The 13,301-nt window shown below is 37.0% G+C and overlaps 1 protein-coding gene across 4 annotated transcripts in view; it reads left to right on the top strand.

Moving 5' to 3' along the window:
- LOC131691972 (pikachurin) overlaps positions 1-13,301 on the top strand; it is a 788,885-nt gene that overhangs the window by 691,666 nt on the left and 83,918 nt on the right. For all 4 annotated transcript variants that reach the window (XM_058978784.1, XM_058978785.1, XM_058978782.1 and 1 more), the window contains one exon: positions 6-145. In XM_058978784.1, coding sequence (XP_058834767.1) covers positions 6-145 — 140 coding nt within the window. The remainder of the gene's footprint in view (positions 1-5; positions 146-13,301) is intronic.

The raw sequence follows: 13,301 nt of genomic DNA, 5'->3' as shown, positions 1-13,301 counted from the left end.
AACAGATAATCATCAAACCCCTGCAGGAGGACGGGTTGCTGCTGTACAGTGGTCACCATGAGTACGGTGACTATATCTCGCTCTGCCTCAACATGGGCTACGTGGAGTTTACCTTTGATTTGGGCAGCGGTCCGGCGACTGTGAGGTAGGTACATGCATGCATACGGAAAATGGCAACGATGCGTGAGGATATCTTAATTTAGCAGAGCTTCAAAGCGAATTTCTACCTGCGAGTGGAATGCCAACCGGTGATCCGGAATTGGCTATCCGGCTCCGGGAGCCAATGCCACCGATGAACATTGAATTATCGAAATTTGGCTTGTTCACATAAAAGTGGCTACCATTTGAATCGATGCTGTAATTATGGAAAGTAGGAGTATGGGGAGTGATGCCCGTTCGAGTGTCATACTCGAAACCAGAACAGAGTGCTGGCGCAGCAGTTTGTTGGCAAACGAATTTTGGGGATCTATAATTAGGATACAAGTTCAATGGTTTCAAAATTGGTTTGAAATGATTCGATATCGATGAGAAGGGCTCCAATTGAGTTAATCAATAGTATGAGAATCACTACAATAGTTCGTGGGGGTTCGAAAACAGGTTAAATTATTAGTCGGTGGCGTCAGGTGGGTTATACGTTTGATGGTTTCCATGGGTGCTACAGCATTTTGTTTCACTGCACGACCTCAAAATATAATATTCGACGGATTGATATTCTACGGAAATTATGTAAAATAGGTTTTCATTGTAAAGATTCTATTTCTGGGTCGTTTCGTTTAACTGCTCGAATTAGAGGGAATGTTCTTAGTCACAGCCACCCAGTCTAGAAAAGGCAAATCCACAGGAGAGAAAAGCACGAGCTCCAAGAAGTACCCAGCAATTACTACCAAAGTGTACCATTACGAGGATGCAAAGTGCGAAGTAATACCCCACTAGGACGTTTCAAAGTTTCATTTACATTTTTAAATGAAAGCGGATTCAAGTACTCATACAATGAAGAAACTCCACCCAAAAGAAAGAAATAAATAGTTGAAATGGTGGCGGCTTCCGACTGCACGGCCAGCTGCTGAAACCGTGCTGAGGATTACCGAGGCTATATGCGCCACACACTCCTTGACGTCGCGGTTCCATCGGACGAAGCCATCACGAAAATTAAATAAATTTCCATTCCACTAGACATCGCCGTGGAGCGAAAATGGAAAATGGAACATATTTTTTTTTCAAGATCGTTTAGTCGGGGACGACTGCCCTGTGCACGGTTGTAGATCTCAATTTCGCTGAGTGCTGCCACACGGGAGTGGGATATTATTAAAAATATCCCGCAGGGGAGCCGGCTCCTCCAAAGGGGGTGGTGCTGGGCGATCGTAATAAGAAACCCGGCAGTCAGTGGCAGTAACCGCTACTCGTGGCTACATGCTCGGTTTGATGTGTAATCTGCGGGAAGTTGTTGGTGGGCCAAATGGGATGGGCAAAAACTCATTAAACGCAAATAAACATCGATAGAAGCGTTTAGTTTAGAAAAGTTTTCAGTTAATTTCGCGCCTTAGACTGAATGACGTAGTCCGTTGTTTTGTGCTGGAGCATTCAAATGAATCGCATTCATCAGCGATACCCTCAAGGCACGATATGGATATTTTCCGCTTTTAATGGCAGTTTCCAGTGTTGTTGGATATTTAGCGATATCTAAGTTACATCTGAACATCTGGTTTAAAACCTTTAAATTCATGGTTATTCGGAAGTAACTGATGATTTAACTATAAGTTTCGATTTCGAAATTCTGGCGTTGGATTACTTGGAAAATTGTGTCTTCAGTTGAGGTGAACAGAGGCAGGCCCGCCGAGAGGGTTGGCAGTTGGAACGAGGTGTTCCCCAAGGGCCCGGAGTTCTATAGAGAGCCCGGAATTTCCAGTAAATATAATTCCAATTAAAATTTTAATGCTTGTTGCTCTGAAAATTTTAAATTACAGCAAATTTTAATTTCTTCGATGAAAATTTCTCGTGGATAATCGAAACGTAAACGTTTGTTTAATGTGATATTTTTTATTTTTGGTTTTCAATATAATATTTTTATTGGATTTTTGAACTTACAGTATTTAAAGTACGCAAATTAAACATCTTTCAATCGATGATAACTCAATCTATCCGATGCATGTAAAACCACTTCATATGATAAAAAATCAACTTTATAATAGATATGTTAAAAATGTATTCAGTAGATCGAAATGGTGAGTGAAGCCAAAGCAATTTTGGGAAAAAAAATTCACCAGGAGCGAGTTTCGAACCCACAACCTTCGAGACTCCGGCCTAATGCACTATCCATCATGCTATCCCTAGGATATGATGAAGTCCTATAAAGAACATATGATTATTGCACTAGCGACGGTGATCGTACCCTGTTTGCAAAGCGAGATTACACACAACCGCAGCTACCATTTGATTAATTAAATTTCCCCACTAGATACCAAGGATCGGGATTTTATTATCATCTGTTGTCTAATTGTTTTAGTTCATTACCCATCGTACTTCAGTGGGTGACATAAGCTAATGAAGATTATCGATTTCTGGTCCTTACGCATGATCAATTCAAACGCCTGCCCCTCACTGGTATTTTTTGCAGGCAATTCCGGTCATCCTTGCGGTCAAAGGCCTTCGTTATGTTTCTACCTGTTTCACATATTGCGTACAAGCATTATCGTTTCTCAATAGCCACATTTGCACATCCAGATCGTTCGTTTCACTGACTCTAAAAAAACTGGATCGAGAAGGCAGTGGGTGCGATGTGCCTATGAGTTTTATGAAAAGTAGGGCTTTTTCATTTTGTAAAATCTCTGGATTCTTAAATATGTACAAGATCAACCGCAAAAGAATCTATCAAAATGCTGTAGAAAACTCTCAAAGCTGCCTGGCGAAATTGGTTAATTAGAACTAAAAATAAACATAGAAACGCCAAAACAGCCACGAAAACCGAAATGGCATTGATTTTTGTGTCTGGTTCTCATAAAGAGAAAGCAATAATTGTCTGTCCCAAAATCTTCGCACCTTCAGGAGCGTGAGGATTTTAACCCTAATTATTTTCGCTCCTTGTTGTTCTTGTTCCAAAATTGCAACAATACATTCCAAAATGTACTCGAACAACACAAAATTTCTGTTTTTTTTTAAATCAGCATGTCTAATTGTCTAATTTTTTATTTCATCTACTTTATACTTTTTAATTTATTTGATTTATTTTTCTTCATTTCGTTATATTCTGAATTGCATATAATTGTAATTGTCGCATGTAATTTTAAATATTCTTTGATTTGATGGCATTGCAAGGGAACACGTAATCGCCGGTTGATACCAATCGAGCTAACATTTCTTTAGACTGAGCAAACAATTTTTGTTGTTTATTTAGTTTTTATTGGACCAACTTGAAACCAATCCACTGGGCTTTTAATGCACTTTGGGAATACGCATAGTCTTGTCTGAGTGAATGATGACTTTTGAATTATATATGAGGGTCGAGAATTGACAATTCGCAAGAATAATTCAAAACCAGTTACCAATTTTCGGCAGTCATATCAGCACGAAGAACAAATGCTTTATTGTCATGTTCATTGGTTTAGTTTTAGTCGATTAAATCATCAATAATTTCTAATAATTGTTCTTATTGTATTGAGTACTTGCATGTGCTTTGGAGTAGTATATGCACTATATGATTTTCATGTTAATTATAATTCTTCATGTGTATAAAAATATTATAGCTTGATTATTGACGCAAATGGTGACAAGTTAGTTTCTTTTCATTTTTATTGTCTTCAATCTTGTTCTAGCAGTTGTCATTAACAATAATACCAGGGACCAAGCGCAAAATTCTATTTTTGGCTAAGGCGTCTTCTATTCGTTTCTTAAAAATGTTTCAAAAATATTTTTGTTTCGATCCCTTAAGGTAATTTTAAATGGCAGCCCTAAGTTTGCGCCGCTAAAACAACAAAAATGATCCATAAAAAATTGAAAAACGATCCATAAAAAAGTTGTCCATGTTCCATAAAACAAAACTGAAAATCCATAAAAAAGTGTGAATGATCCATAAAAAAGGGTGATTTGATCCATAGATTATGTAAAATTGAACCATAAAATAATCGCAAAAGAGCACTAAAATAGTAATAAAAGAGCAATTAAAATGAACCAATGCCCCATAAAAATATTGGAAATGTTCCATAAAATGATACATTTTGCGCCATAAATTAACTGACATTGATCCATAGAATATTAACAATGTACATTAAAACACGTCGACATGTTCCATAATATCGACAAAAGTGTTCCACGGTATTACAAAATGGAGCAATAAAATGTCAGAAAAAGTTCCATAAATTTGATGAGAATGTTTGCTAAATAATTTTTCTTGGTCCATAGAAGATGTAAAAATGAACATTAGAAATGATTCATATATCGAACGTTAAATTATGGTTCATGGATATTTACAAAACGATCCATAAGAAAATAAAATGTAAAACGATCCATTAATATGTGCTTATGCACCAGAAAAATTAAATTTAATGAATTCATGCGAAATTTTTGCTATTCGAACTAATAATAAAGTTTATTACATTTGGTTGTAATGTCAAACTACAACAAACAATGCATACATTATAGTTAAACTTAAGCTTCCGTATCCCACTAGTCAGGTAACTGACCTTAGCTAACCTGAAATCATTATGGTAACTTTTTAAATGTCAGGGTATTTATGATATTAGAGCGCTGAGTGTTATTAGACCACCTATACAGGCTGGCATGAGTCGCAAATACTATCTGAATAACTATCTGAAGCGAAAACGGACACTTTATACACGAACACTGACTAATGTGGCTACGCCACATCGCTTTCTTGTGCACTGTCCGACTTCGCTGCCGCTCAGTCGGCTTTTAACTAGCTATAGCCCCTATGTTTAAGTAAACCGGGCAAACGAGAGGACCACAGGTTTGCCTGCAATTCCAGCTACGGGTTAATCAATGCCTCGTCCAACGGATCGTCAGCGGCTTTGCGCCGCTTCGGATCCTTGGCCTCGGATATGCGGCCAAGCCGCATCACACTAGCTCCCAGTATAAGCTCACTTGTTAAACACTGTCACTGTTATGAGAATTATTAAGCACAACTTATTTTTTAAGTTTACCATAAAATTTCGCATGAATTCATTAAATTTATTTTTTCTAATGCATAAGCACATATTAATGGGTCGTTTTACATTTTCTTTTCTTATGGATCGTTTTGTAAATATCTATGAACCATAATTTCGTTCGATATATGAATCATTTCTAATGTTCATTTTTACATCTTCTATAGACCAAGAAAAATTATTTAGCAAACATTTTCATGAAATTTATGGAACTTTTCTGACATTTTACTGCTCCATTTTGTAATACCGTGGAACATTTTTGTCGATATTATGGAGCATATCGACGTGTTTTAATGTACATTGTTAATATTCTATGGATCAATGTCAGTTAATTTATGGCGCAAAATGTATCATTTTATGGAACATTTCCAATATTTTTATGGGGCATTGGTTCATTTTAATAGCTCTTTTATTACTATTTTAGTGCTCTTTTGAGACCATTTTATGGTTCAATTTTACATAATCTATGGATCAAATCACCCTTTCTTAAGGATCATTCACACAGTTTTATGGATTTTCAGTTTTGTTTTATGGAACATTGACAACTTTTTCATGGATCGTTTTACAATTCTTTATGGATTATTTTAAATATTTTATATGCAAAAGTACATTTTCCCATTTTAAATGTTTGGAATGAACTACTAATTACTATTAATAAACTAATATACCATAATGATCCTTGTGAAGCAGTGAAATGATTTTACATAAATTGGAACATTGAAATAGTTATTACTAGAATTTGCATGACATTGAACGCAATAACTAATGTTGGGGAGACTTGACCAAGATTTTATGGGGAGGCTTGACCAAGTGGCAATTAGCTGAACAAAGTTACAAAATTCCTGATATTTTATATGCTTTGGTACCTACTGTTAATGTTAATCATTCCATAAAAAAATCCCATCTCAAACATAAGTCATTATATTTTAGTATTAGTGAACAAAGTTAGCAATAGTAGGACTAATTTCGTGACGTGTGAACATGCAATGCAAGCAGTACAGTTAATCCTTAAAAAGAAATGCATTAAAAAATCGAATTTTTTCAAATGCAACCCTTTTGTATTTTTTACTGCTACCTAAGAATATCGACAATATGTAAAAAAAAAATTGCAGTATGTTTTATGTCATTATTTTTTGTTATGATTTTTCAAAATTCTTTTGGTCAAGTCTCCCCACGTCTTGGTCAAGTCTGCCCGCAGTGGGGAGACTTGACAAAAAAAACGATCACAGAAAAACTTTTGTAAATTTTCAAAAATTAAAATAAAAATTTTGCAAAAAATCATGAAGACGCACAATAACTTTGCACATTATATCTCAATGACTTTTGAGGGATTGAAGGCTTTTTTAGAGATTTATGCTGTTTTAGCTGAAAACCTGGTCAAGTCTCCCCATGTTCTCCTACACGATAAATAATGTTTGTATTAGGAAACCTTCAACTACATAGATATATCAACAAATGTCTCGATACACTAAAAGTAATCCCCTTTTGGTGTAATGAATTGCTTTTGGAATGTCGCGTTTCGTTTGAATAAAGAAGCAAGGAACAATAAAATCGTTCTCCTGCCGTTTGATTCAATTTAACATAAGCAGCACTCCCGACTGTCGGCTGTCCGGAATTGAAGTTGCATTTTTACAAACTGAGCCTTTCTAAATTAATCCAGCAAACGATAAATCCATCATAAATTCTCGGCAGCCGGCTGTCCAGAGAAATAAATACATGCTAACACTTTGGAGAGTGCTCACTAATCATGGTGAATCCAGATTTGTGTAACTCTTCATCCCATTCCACTACCAAAAACTCTCTCCCATGGCAAACGTGGAGATGCAGAGGTATACACGGTCTTCATAGCAACGTTTGTTACACTAACATTCCTTCCTTTCCCCGAAGACTGCGAGAACGTAACCGTGGCCGTGGCATTTCAAAGTATAGAACTTTCGAAACGTGCACATTGAAGATCGATAGCTACGTCGCATTCGTTCATTCTTCGTGCAAGTTCGCTTGTTCTGGTCAATCAAGGAGTAGCTCATTAGACCGGCAACAATTTTGACTTTTTTATCGGAACAATGCTAATTCAAATGGTAATTGGATGCAATAACCCTATTCAATATATGAGCTTTTTCCGGTAACTCTAGTTCACCCACAAGAGGTTACAAGGTTCTATAGTAATATATATGGAAACTCGGAATTAAAAACTTAAAATCAAATAAAAAATTTCACAGTAACTCTGCATACCTTAAAAATTTTGGTCAGATAGCTTATTTTATAACGAACAGCTTTGTTGAAGGTCGCATATTGATTGGAGGTTTCCCGACAAAGTTATTTCCCTACGAAGACCAACCGATTTTTTTTAAAACTTGCCTATTCTAAGCATATGTGAGAAAGAGAGCCAACACAAAACTTTATATGAGAATATCTTTTTACTGAAAAAATCGAATATTTAATTAATTTTTTGTTTCTTTTGCATATTTTTCATATTTTTTCACATACAAACTTGAAAACTCTTGTGAGTGAACTAGAGTTTTCAGAAAAGCTAATATTTGACAAATGGTATGTGAAGCCAACTACCGTTTGATTTAATAGTGTTCCGAAAAAAGTCAAAACTGTTGTCGGTCTAATGCTCATATTCATAGACACTGGTAGCGTACTTATGTTTATCATTTCAGCCAATGATCGCTTAGAGCGTTCCTAACGGGAACGCTTCAGTTTCTCTTCGCGCTGTTTGTACGCGGGACATGTTGTAAAATCATGTGAATCATAGTAAAGACACTTTTCAACATACCTTCTACAGGAGTCATCCACATGATTCTAACAACGAGCCTTATTGGTACAATGGAAGTCTGTGTGTTCCAATTGTTTGCAATTAGTACAGTTCATGACCCGCGATACAAAAAGGCAAACAGGTAGTCGAACCTTGTCAAAGAGGAGGTAGTTTGGTAGAGTAGGCTAGGCGAAGGGCACCCAATGAAAGTCTGAGTTAACCGCTCAATTCAAACTCGAACCGAAGACGAACCCTAAAATTTCAACCTGATAAGCTGGTACATATACTCTGTACTCCTTCGTAAAGGGTCCGTAGTCAGCAATATAATTTACCTGCTTCACACTATTTACTATCACCCGAAGGGGTGATTTTTCCATATTTCTGTCTCGGCTGAATATAGCCTGGGAGTCGATTTTGTTTCGACATCCATTTCACCTTAAGGCTAGGTATTGCTAGGGGCAGTCATGTTTGCAATCCCTTAGTGCAGGATGGTATTAGAGATAGAAATGGGAAATGTATTATTATACGATACTTAACTTGTAAATATAACGGTATCCAGGCGGCTTCAAAAAAAGTAACACTGCTGCTTCGTTGCTCTTCTGGTGAGGGTTGCTACTACTAGAATTGTTCAATCAGTCCTTGAAAAAGATGGACAAATTTAGATTTTTTGGATGGTTATTTGGATTTTTTTCTCTTCCTCAATATAATCTACATCCTTTCAGCTCTACCTACTTTTCTAACCGTTTTTCCAAAACATTTACACCTTCCAAAAAATAGGATTTTGGAAGTTTTTCAAAATACTTATTCGTTTGAGCAATGACGTCCTCGTTGGAAGCGAACCGCCAAGACCGTCTCTTCGTTTCTGGAGCGTAGTACTGTATCCAGGTATCGTCCACAGTGACATATCGGTGAAGGATTTTGGCGGGAATGCGATGAAAGAGCGCCGACATAACCTCGGAGTCCACAACACGATTCTCCTCTGAGAGCAAATGCGGCACCCATCTTGACAAAAAAAAAATTCACAGGCAATTTTTCATGCAAAATTTAAGCGACTGTACCCTGTGATATGCCTGTGGCCTCAACTAATTCCTGCGCTTTGATTCGCTGATCGCTCAAAATCTGATCATGGATTTTATTGATGATTTCGGGTTTGGACTCTTCAACTGGGCGTCCTGAATGATGTGCATCTTTTGTGGATGAACGGCCACGTTTAAATTCATCCAATCAATTGTAAACCTTCGCAAACACATGTGCAGATGTACCTTGAACTGCATCCAACTCAAATTTCCTTTCTTTCGGGTTTAAGCCTTTTAAATGGAGATAGTCCTGAACTCGCTTTTTCCATTGTTCTGAACAACCAAAATGTAGTTGGCTTCAATCGACGCTAGACATTTACCTACACTATGGATTACGCTTAAATTTTGACAGCTTTCCTGCCGATAGTGCTACTTACAAAAAAAAGCTTTACTGACACTATGAGTGCCACCTCTCGGATTTTCTAAGGACAAATCAATAAAAAGTTTCAATAGCAATCAATAAAAAATGTCTGTCAAAATCTGTCACTTGACAGCGACCTCAAAGTAATCGATACTTGATATATATTTCAGACTTCATATAACGTGCATCAATCGATTTTTGTTGAACATATGGCAAATATGATTCCCAAATTCCCAAAATTTTTGCGTAATAACTTTTATAATTTAAAAACCTAGTAGAATGAGATGTTTGTCCTTTTTTATGGAAGCTGGCATCACTGTTGCTGACCAAATAACGCACACACACAAAAGAAGAAAAAATGCCGAAACCTCGAAGTAGCATAAAGAGGGGAAAGTTAATCTAGAAAGCGGATCAGCGCAATTCTTTATTGCGTTACCTTGCGCGGACTGGTTAGATCGACTTATCGGTCCAAGAGTCACCGTACGAATGTAATACTAGTATTTGTTTCGATAGTGGAGTGCAAGTAATTGTACATAGTGGAATTAAAAGTTTGTTAATTAGTAAGTGCATTCAATTTTCAAGATGACTTCGTCTGAGTCAGCACGAAAAGAAGCTATCATGCACAAATATTTCTACCATTTAGTTTCAAAAAGTTTAAGTACCTTTCTGGATTTTACAGTGCAAGTGGTCGAAAGGACGCTCTTGAATAGCTAAATCTCAAATACAAAACAATATTTACTGGAAACTATCTTTTATGGCAAGCAATATGATAGTGTGAGTTGAAATCTCTGGCATTCGTAATCACAGGTACCAGGGCCGGCATAATACTTTTAGCTCAAGTGACTAACACCATTAGCAAGGAGGAGGGGTATGTATTGCTTGAAATTAATCGCAATTCGCGCGCTTGGCTTACAAACACATAAAATTAATCGCAATGCGTTTGTTCGAATGAAATCGTCATAACCGTGTTAGATCTTGATCGAGAAGATTGTGTTTTGCGCAGGTTCGTGCTATTGTTCACGGTGTGATTTTTGTTCGAGATGACGAAATTTCAGACATCGCGTGTGTACGTGGTGGCTGCTTAGAAAAACCCTTTGTTAGCGACTTGTATGACCGACAGTCTACAAATATTCCACAGCTAAATACCGTACCAATTTTTCGCTTCTTTTAAATTATGTTGCATTAATTTCCAGTTCCCTCCAATTCGAGGAGAAAGAGAAAACAATTTATTTTCCATTCAAGTGTTCCTATATTTCAATTCAACCTTGTACAGGACAGATAACATTGTGTGATATAGTGGACTGGGTATTAGAATCTTTTAACTCCCACGGTATGTCCGACGAATCGAGTACCCGACGCGAACACCCGTGGACGGTCTCCCACTCCGTGGTGGGACAGATAGAGCTCAGAATTATACGTGAAACAGTCCTACAAAGGCTTTTTTGACGTCGGATCGCCCAAATACTTCCGAATATACGCAACGTTAGAAACGAAAATGAAAATCTTCTTGAAATCTAAAAAACGCGGATATTGGCGCCGTTTTGTCGATAGATTACGAGAGAAACAATGTTTCTTCTTGTAACGAGACTCTACGTTGTGTATTCGATTCAAACTTTGATCGGAATACATGGAACAAAGAACCTTTTTTCGGCGGCAGCAGCATTCCATATTGATACACATTGAAACAGTCGACGTTTTGCCTTGAAGAAATAGCACTGTATATACACGTAATGATTAAAAATTAACCTTACAAATTTATCGGACAGCAAAGATGCTCGCGCTAAGCATTACAGGGAACATAAACATAACTGTAACGTTCGTGATGACAGCTCTACATCGCTTATATGCTAATTATTATGACAATAGTGGTAAGGGCGACCATAAAAGAGGGTGTGCCGCCACATTCTCCTCACAAAACTGATGGTTTTATATTTATGTATCAACGACCATACTCACATCATTACAGACTCATAGTTCGACGGAGCGTGGAAAGCACTCCTTGTTTGGGCTGTTCCTTAGTTTGGTTTCCTCCGCATTGTTCAATTTCGGGTAATGCGAAGACGGCACTTGGGCATTGGATGCTTATGAAAGATCGTTTTGCTTTTACGAGTATTTCAGTATTTAATATCTGAGGGCGTTCAAAAATTGACAAGTTTCGTGGAACAATTGAAGTTTAAGAATCTCAAAGGTATCAACAAACCGTTGTTGAAGGAAATGGGTGAGGGTCGCAACTACATTCGGATGATATCCCGGGCCATGTCAAATCTTTATACTTGGATATGCATCTTCGGCGTGGTGCAGTCATGGCTAGCGGTCTCTGCGTTTATGGTGACGGTTATCGCGACATTGAACATGTTGCCTGGTCGTGCGCCTAGTATCGGATCTCGCCGGAGCTACACTATACGTTCCCTTTGGCTAGTCCAGTCCGTGATGTGCAGGCTAACTGCGATCACCCCTATATGTCTCTCTTTTACTTATTCTTAAGCATGATAAATATCTAAATTTAATTGTATCTTCTCTTTTGGTTGATGTGCTACTTGAAAATCTGACTCTAAAAGAGTTCCCAGCGGATCTATGGCAGACCGCCCTCTCTTCACTATCCATGATACGGTCTTTACTTTAATTCGACTATAGAAATAATAATGAAAAACTGTTACTTTTCAGTATAAATCAGATACTAGTATTTCAATTATTACGTATAGTCTTCTTCAGTGTTCAATATCCGTCGATCAGTAGACAGTATTGAACAGTGAGGAAGACTATACATAATAGTTGAAATACTAGTTTCCTTTACTGAATGACCATAGAACAAAAATGTTTTTTCTGGCCAGAATTATCCAGCTGCTAAAGCTAAAGGCACGATCGTTTGGTATGAACAGAATCACATTGCTTATGTTTATTGTAATCCAATTTTCACCAACCGAGAAAATATATTAAAACGCTATTACTGCTATTGTTGTGAATCCAAAGTAAATGTACCTAAAAGGTGTTTGCCGGCCTAGAAACAACACGGTACGTGCAATTTTTTTAGTCAAAGTTGACTGCGCCCAGTCACATTGAAGATGTTAAGAAATACAATAAACTTTATGTGTCGGTAATGGCGTTAAAAATTAAAAAAAAAAAACAGGTTATCTAAAAAGTTTTAAGTAGATGTCTGGAACATACAAACGTGATTATATCAAAGGCTTCATGTTAAGCATTAGTACACAATTTCTACCAAACAACACGAAGAAATAAACGATCCATTTAGGCCATTACAAATCTTTTTTAAAAATTATGTCCAAGTACAAATTTTTTTCTGAAGGGGGGGGGCAAACAAAAAATAAATATTTATTTTAATAAACACAATTTTTTTCTTTTTACATTTTCTTTCGATTGTTCTCGTGGACGTTTCCGCAGGGTGATTTCGTATAGCGGGGTTGAGCTATTTGTTTTACTAGAAAAATTCAAGCAAACATTACTGAATCAATCAAAAGTTCACATAGGAAAGGGATGCTAAAGTTTTCGTTTTAAATAATTTTCCGAACAGTGCAATTTCTAAAATCCCAATAAAAGCTTGAAAGTTCTCTAAGAACTTAATGTAAACATTTAAGAGTACATTAAGGTATTAACTTTTGGTTGCTTGAATAGGTTTCGTTCCGTTGTGGCGGCACATGGACCGACTGTACACACAAGGCATGAAAATCGGTCAAAGGTGAACATGCTCGATAACAATGTACAGAAACAGGATTGCAACATTTCACTTTTGGAAAACATTCTGGAATGAATCCAAAGGTAAAGTGTGCGTCAATGTAATTATTCATCTCAGATATGGTTTTCTCTGATATTTTTTTCTATTGCGTATTTCGTATACAGTAGCCTGGCGAACGTACATCCTGTGCATACTATACTTTTTCGAACTCTAGTGGAAACTGTGGGGAATAAAGCCTGGATGTACATAAAGCAAAACG

The sequence above is a fragment of the Topomyia yanbarensis genome, chromosome 3 (genome assembly GCF_030247195.1).
Source record: "Topomyia yanbarensis strain Yona2022 chromosome 3, ASM3024719v1, whole genome shotgun sequence".
Classification (NCBI taxonomy): Eukaryota; Metazoa; Arthropoda; class Insecta; order Diptera; family Culicidae; genus Topomyia; species Topomyia yanbarensis.
The sequence above is the reverse complement of the archived record's forward strand: the minus strand, read 5'-3'. Positions and strand labels throughout refer to the sequence as shown.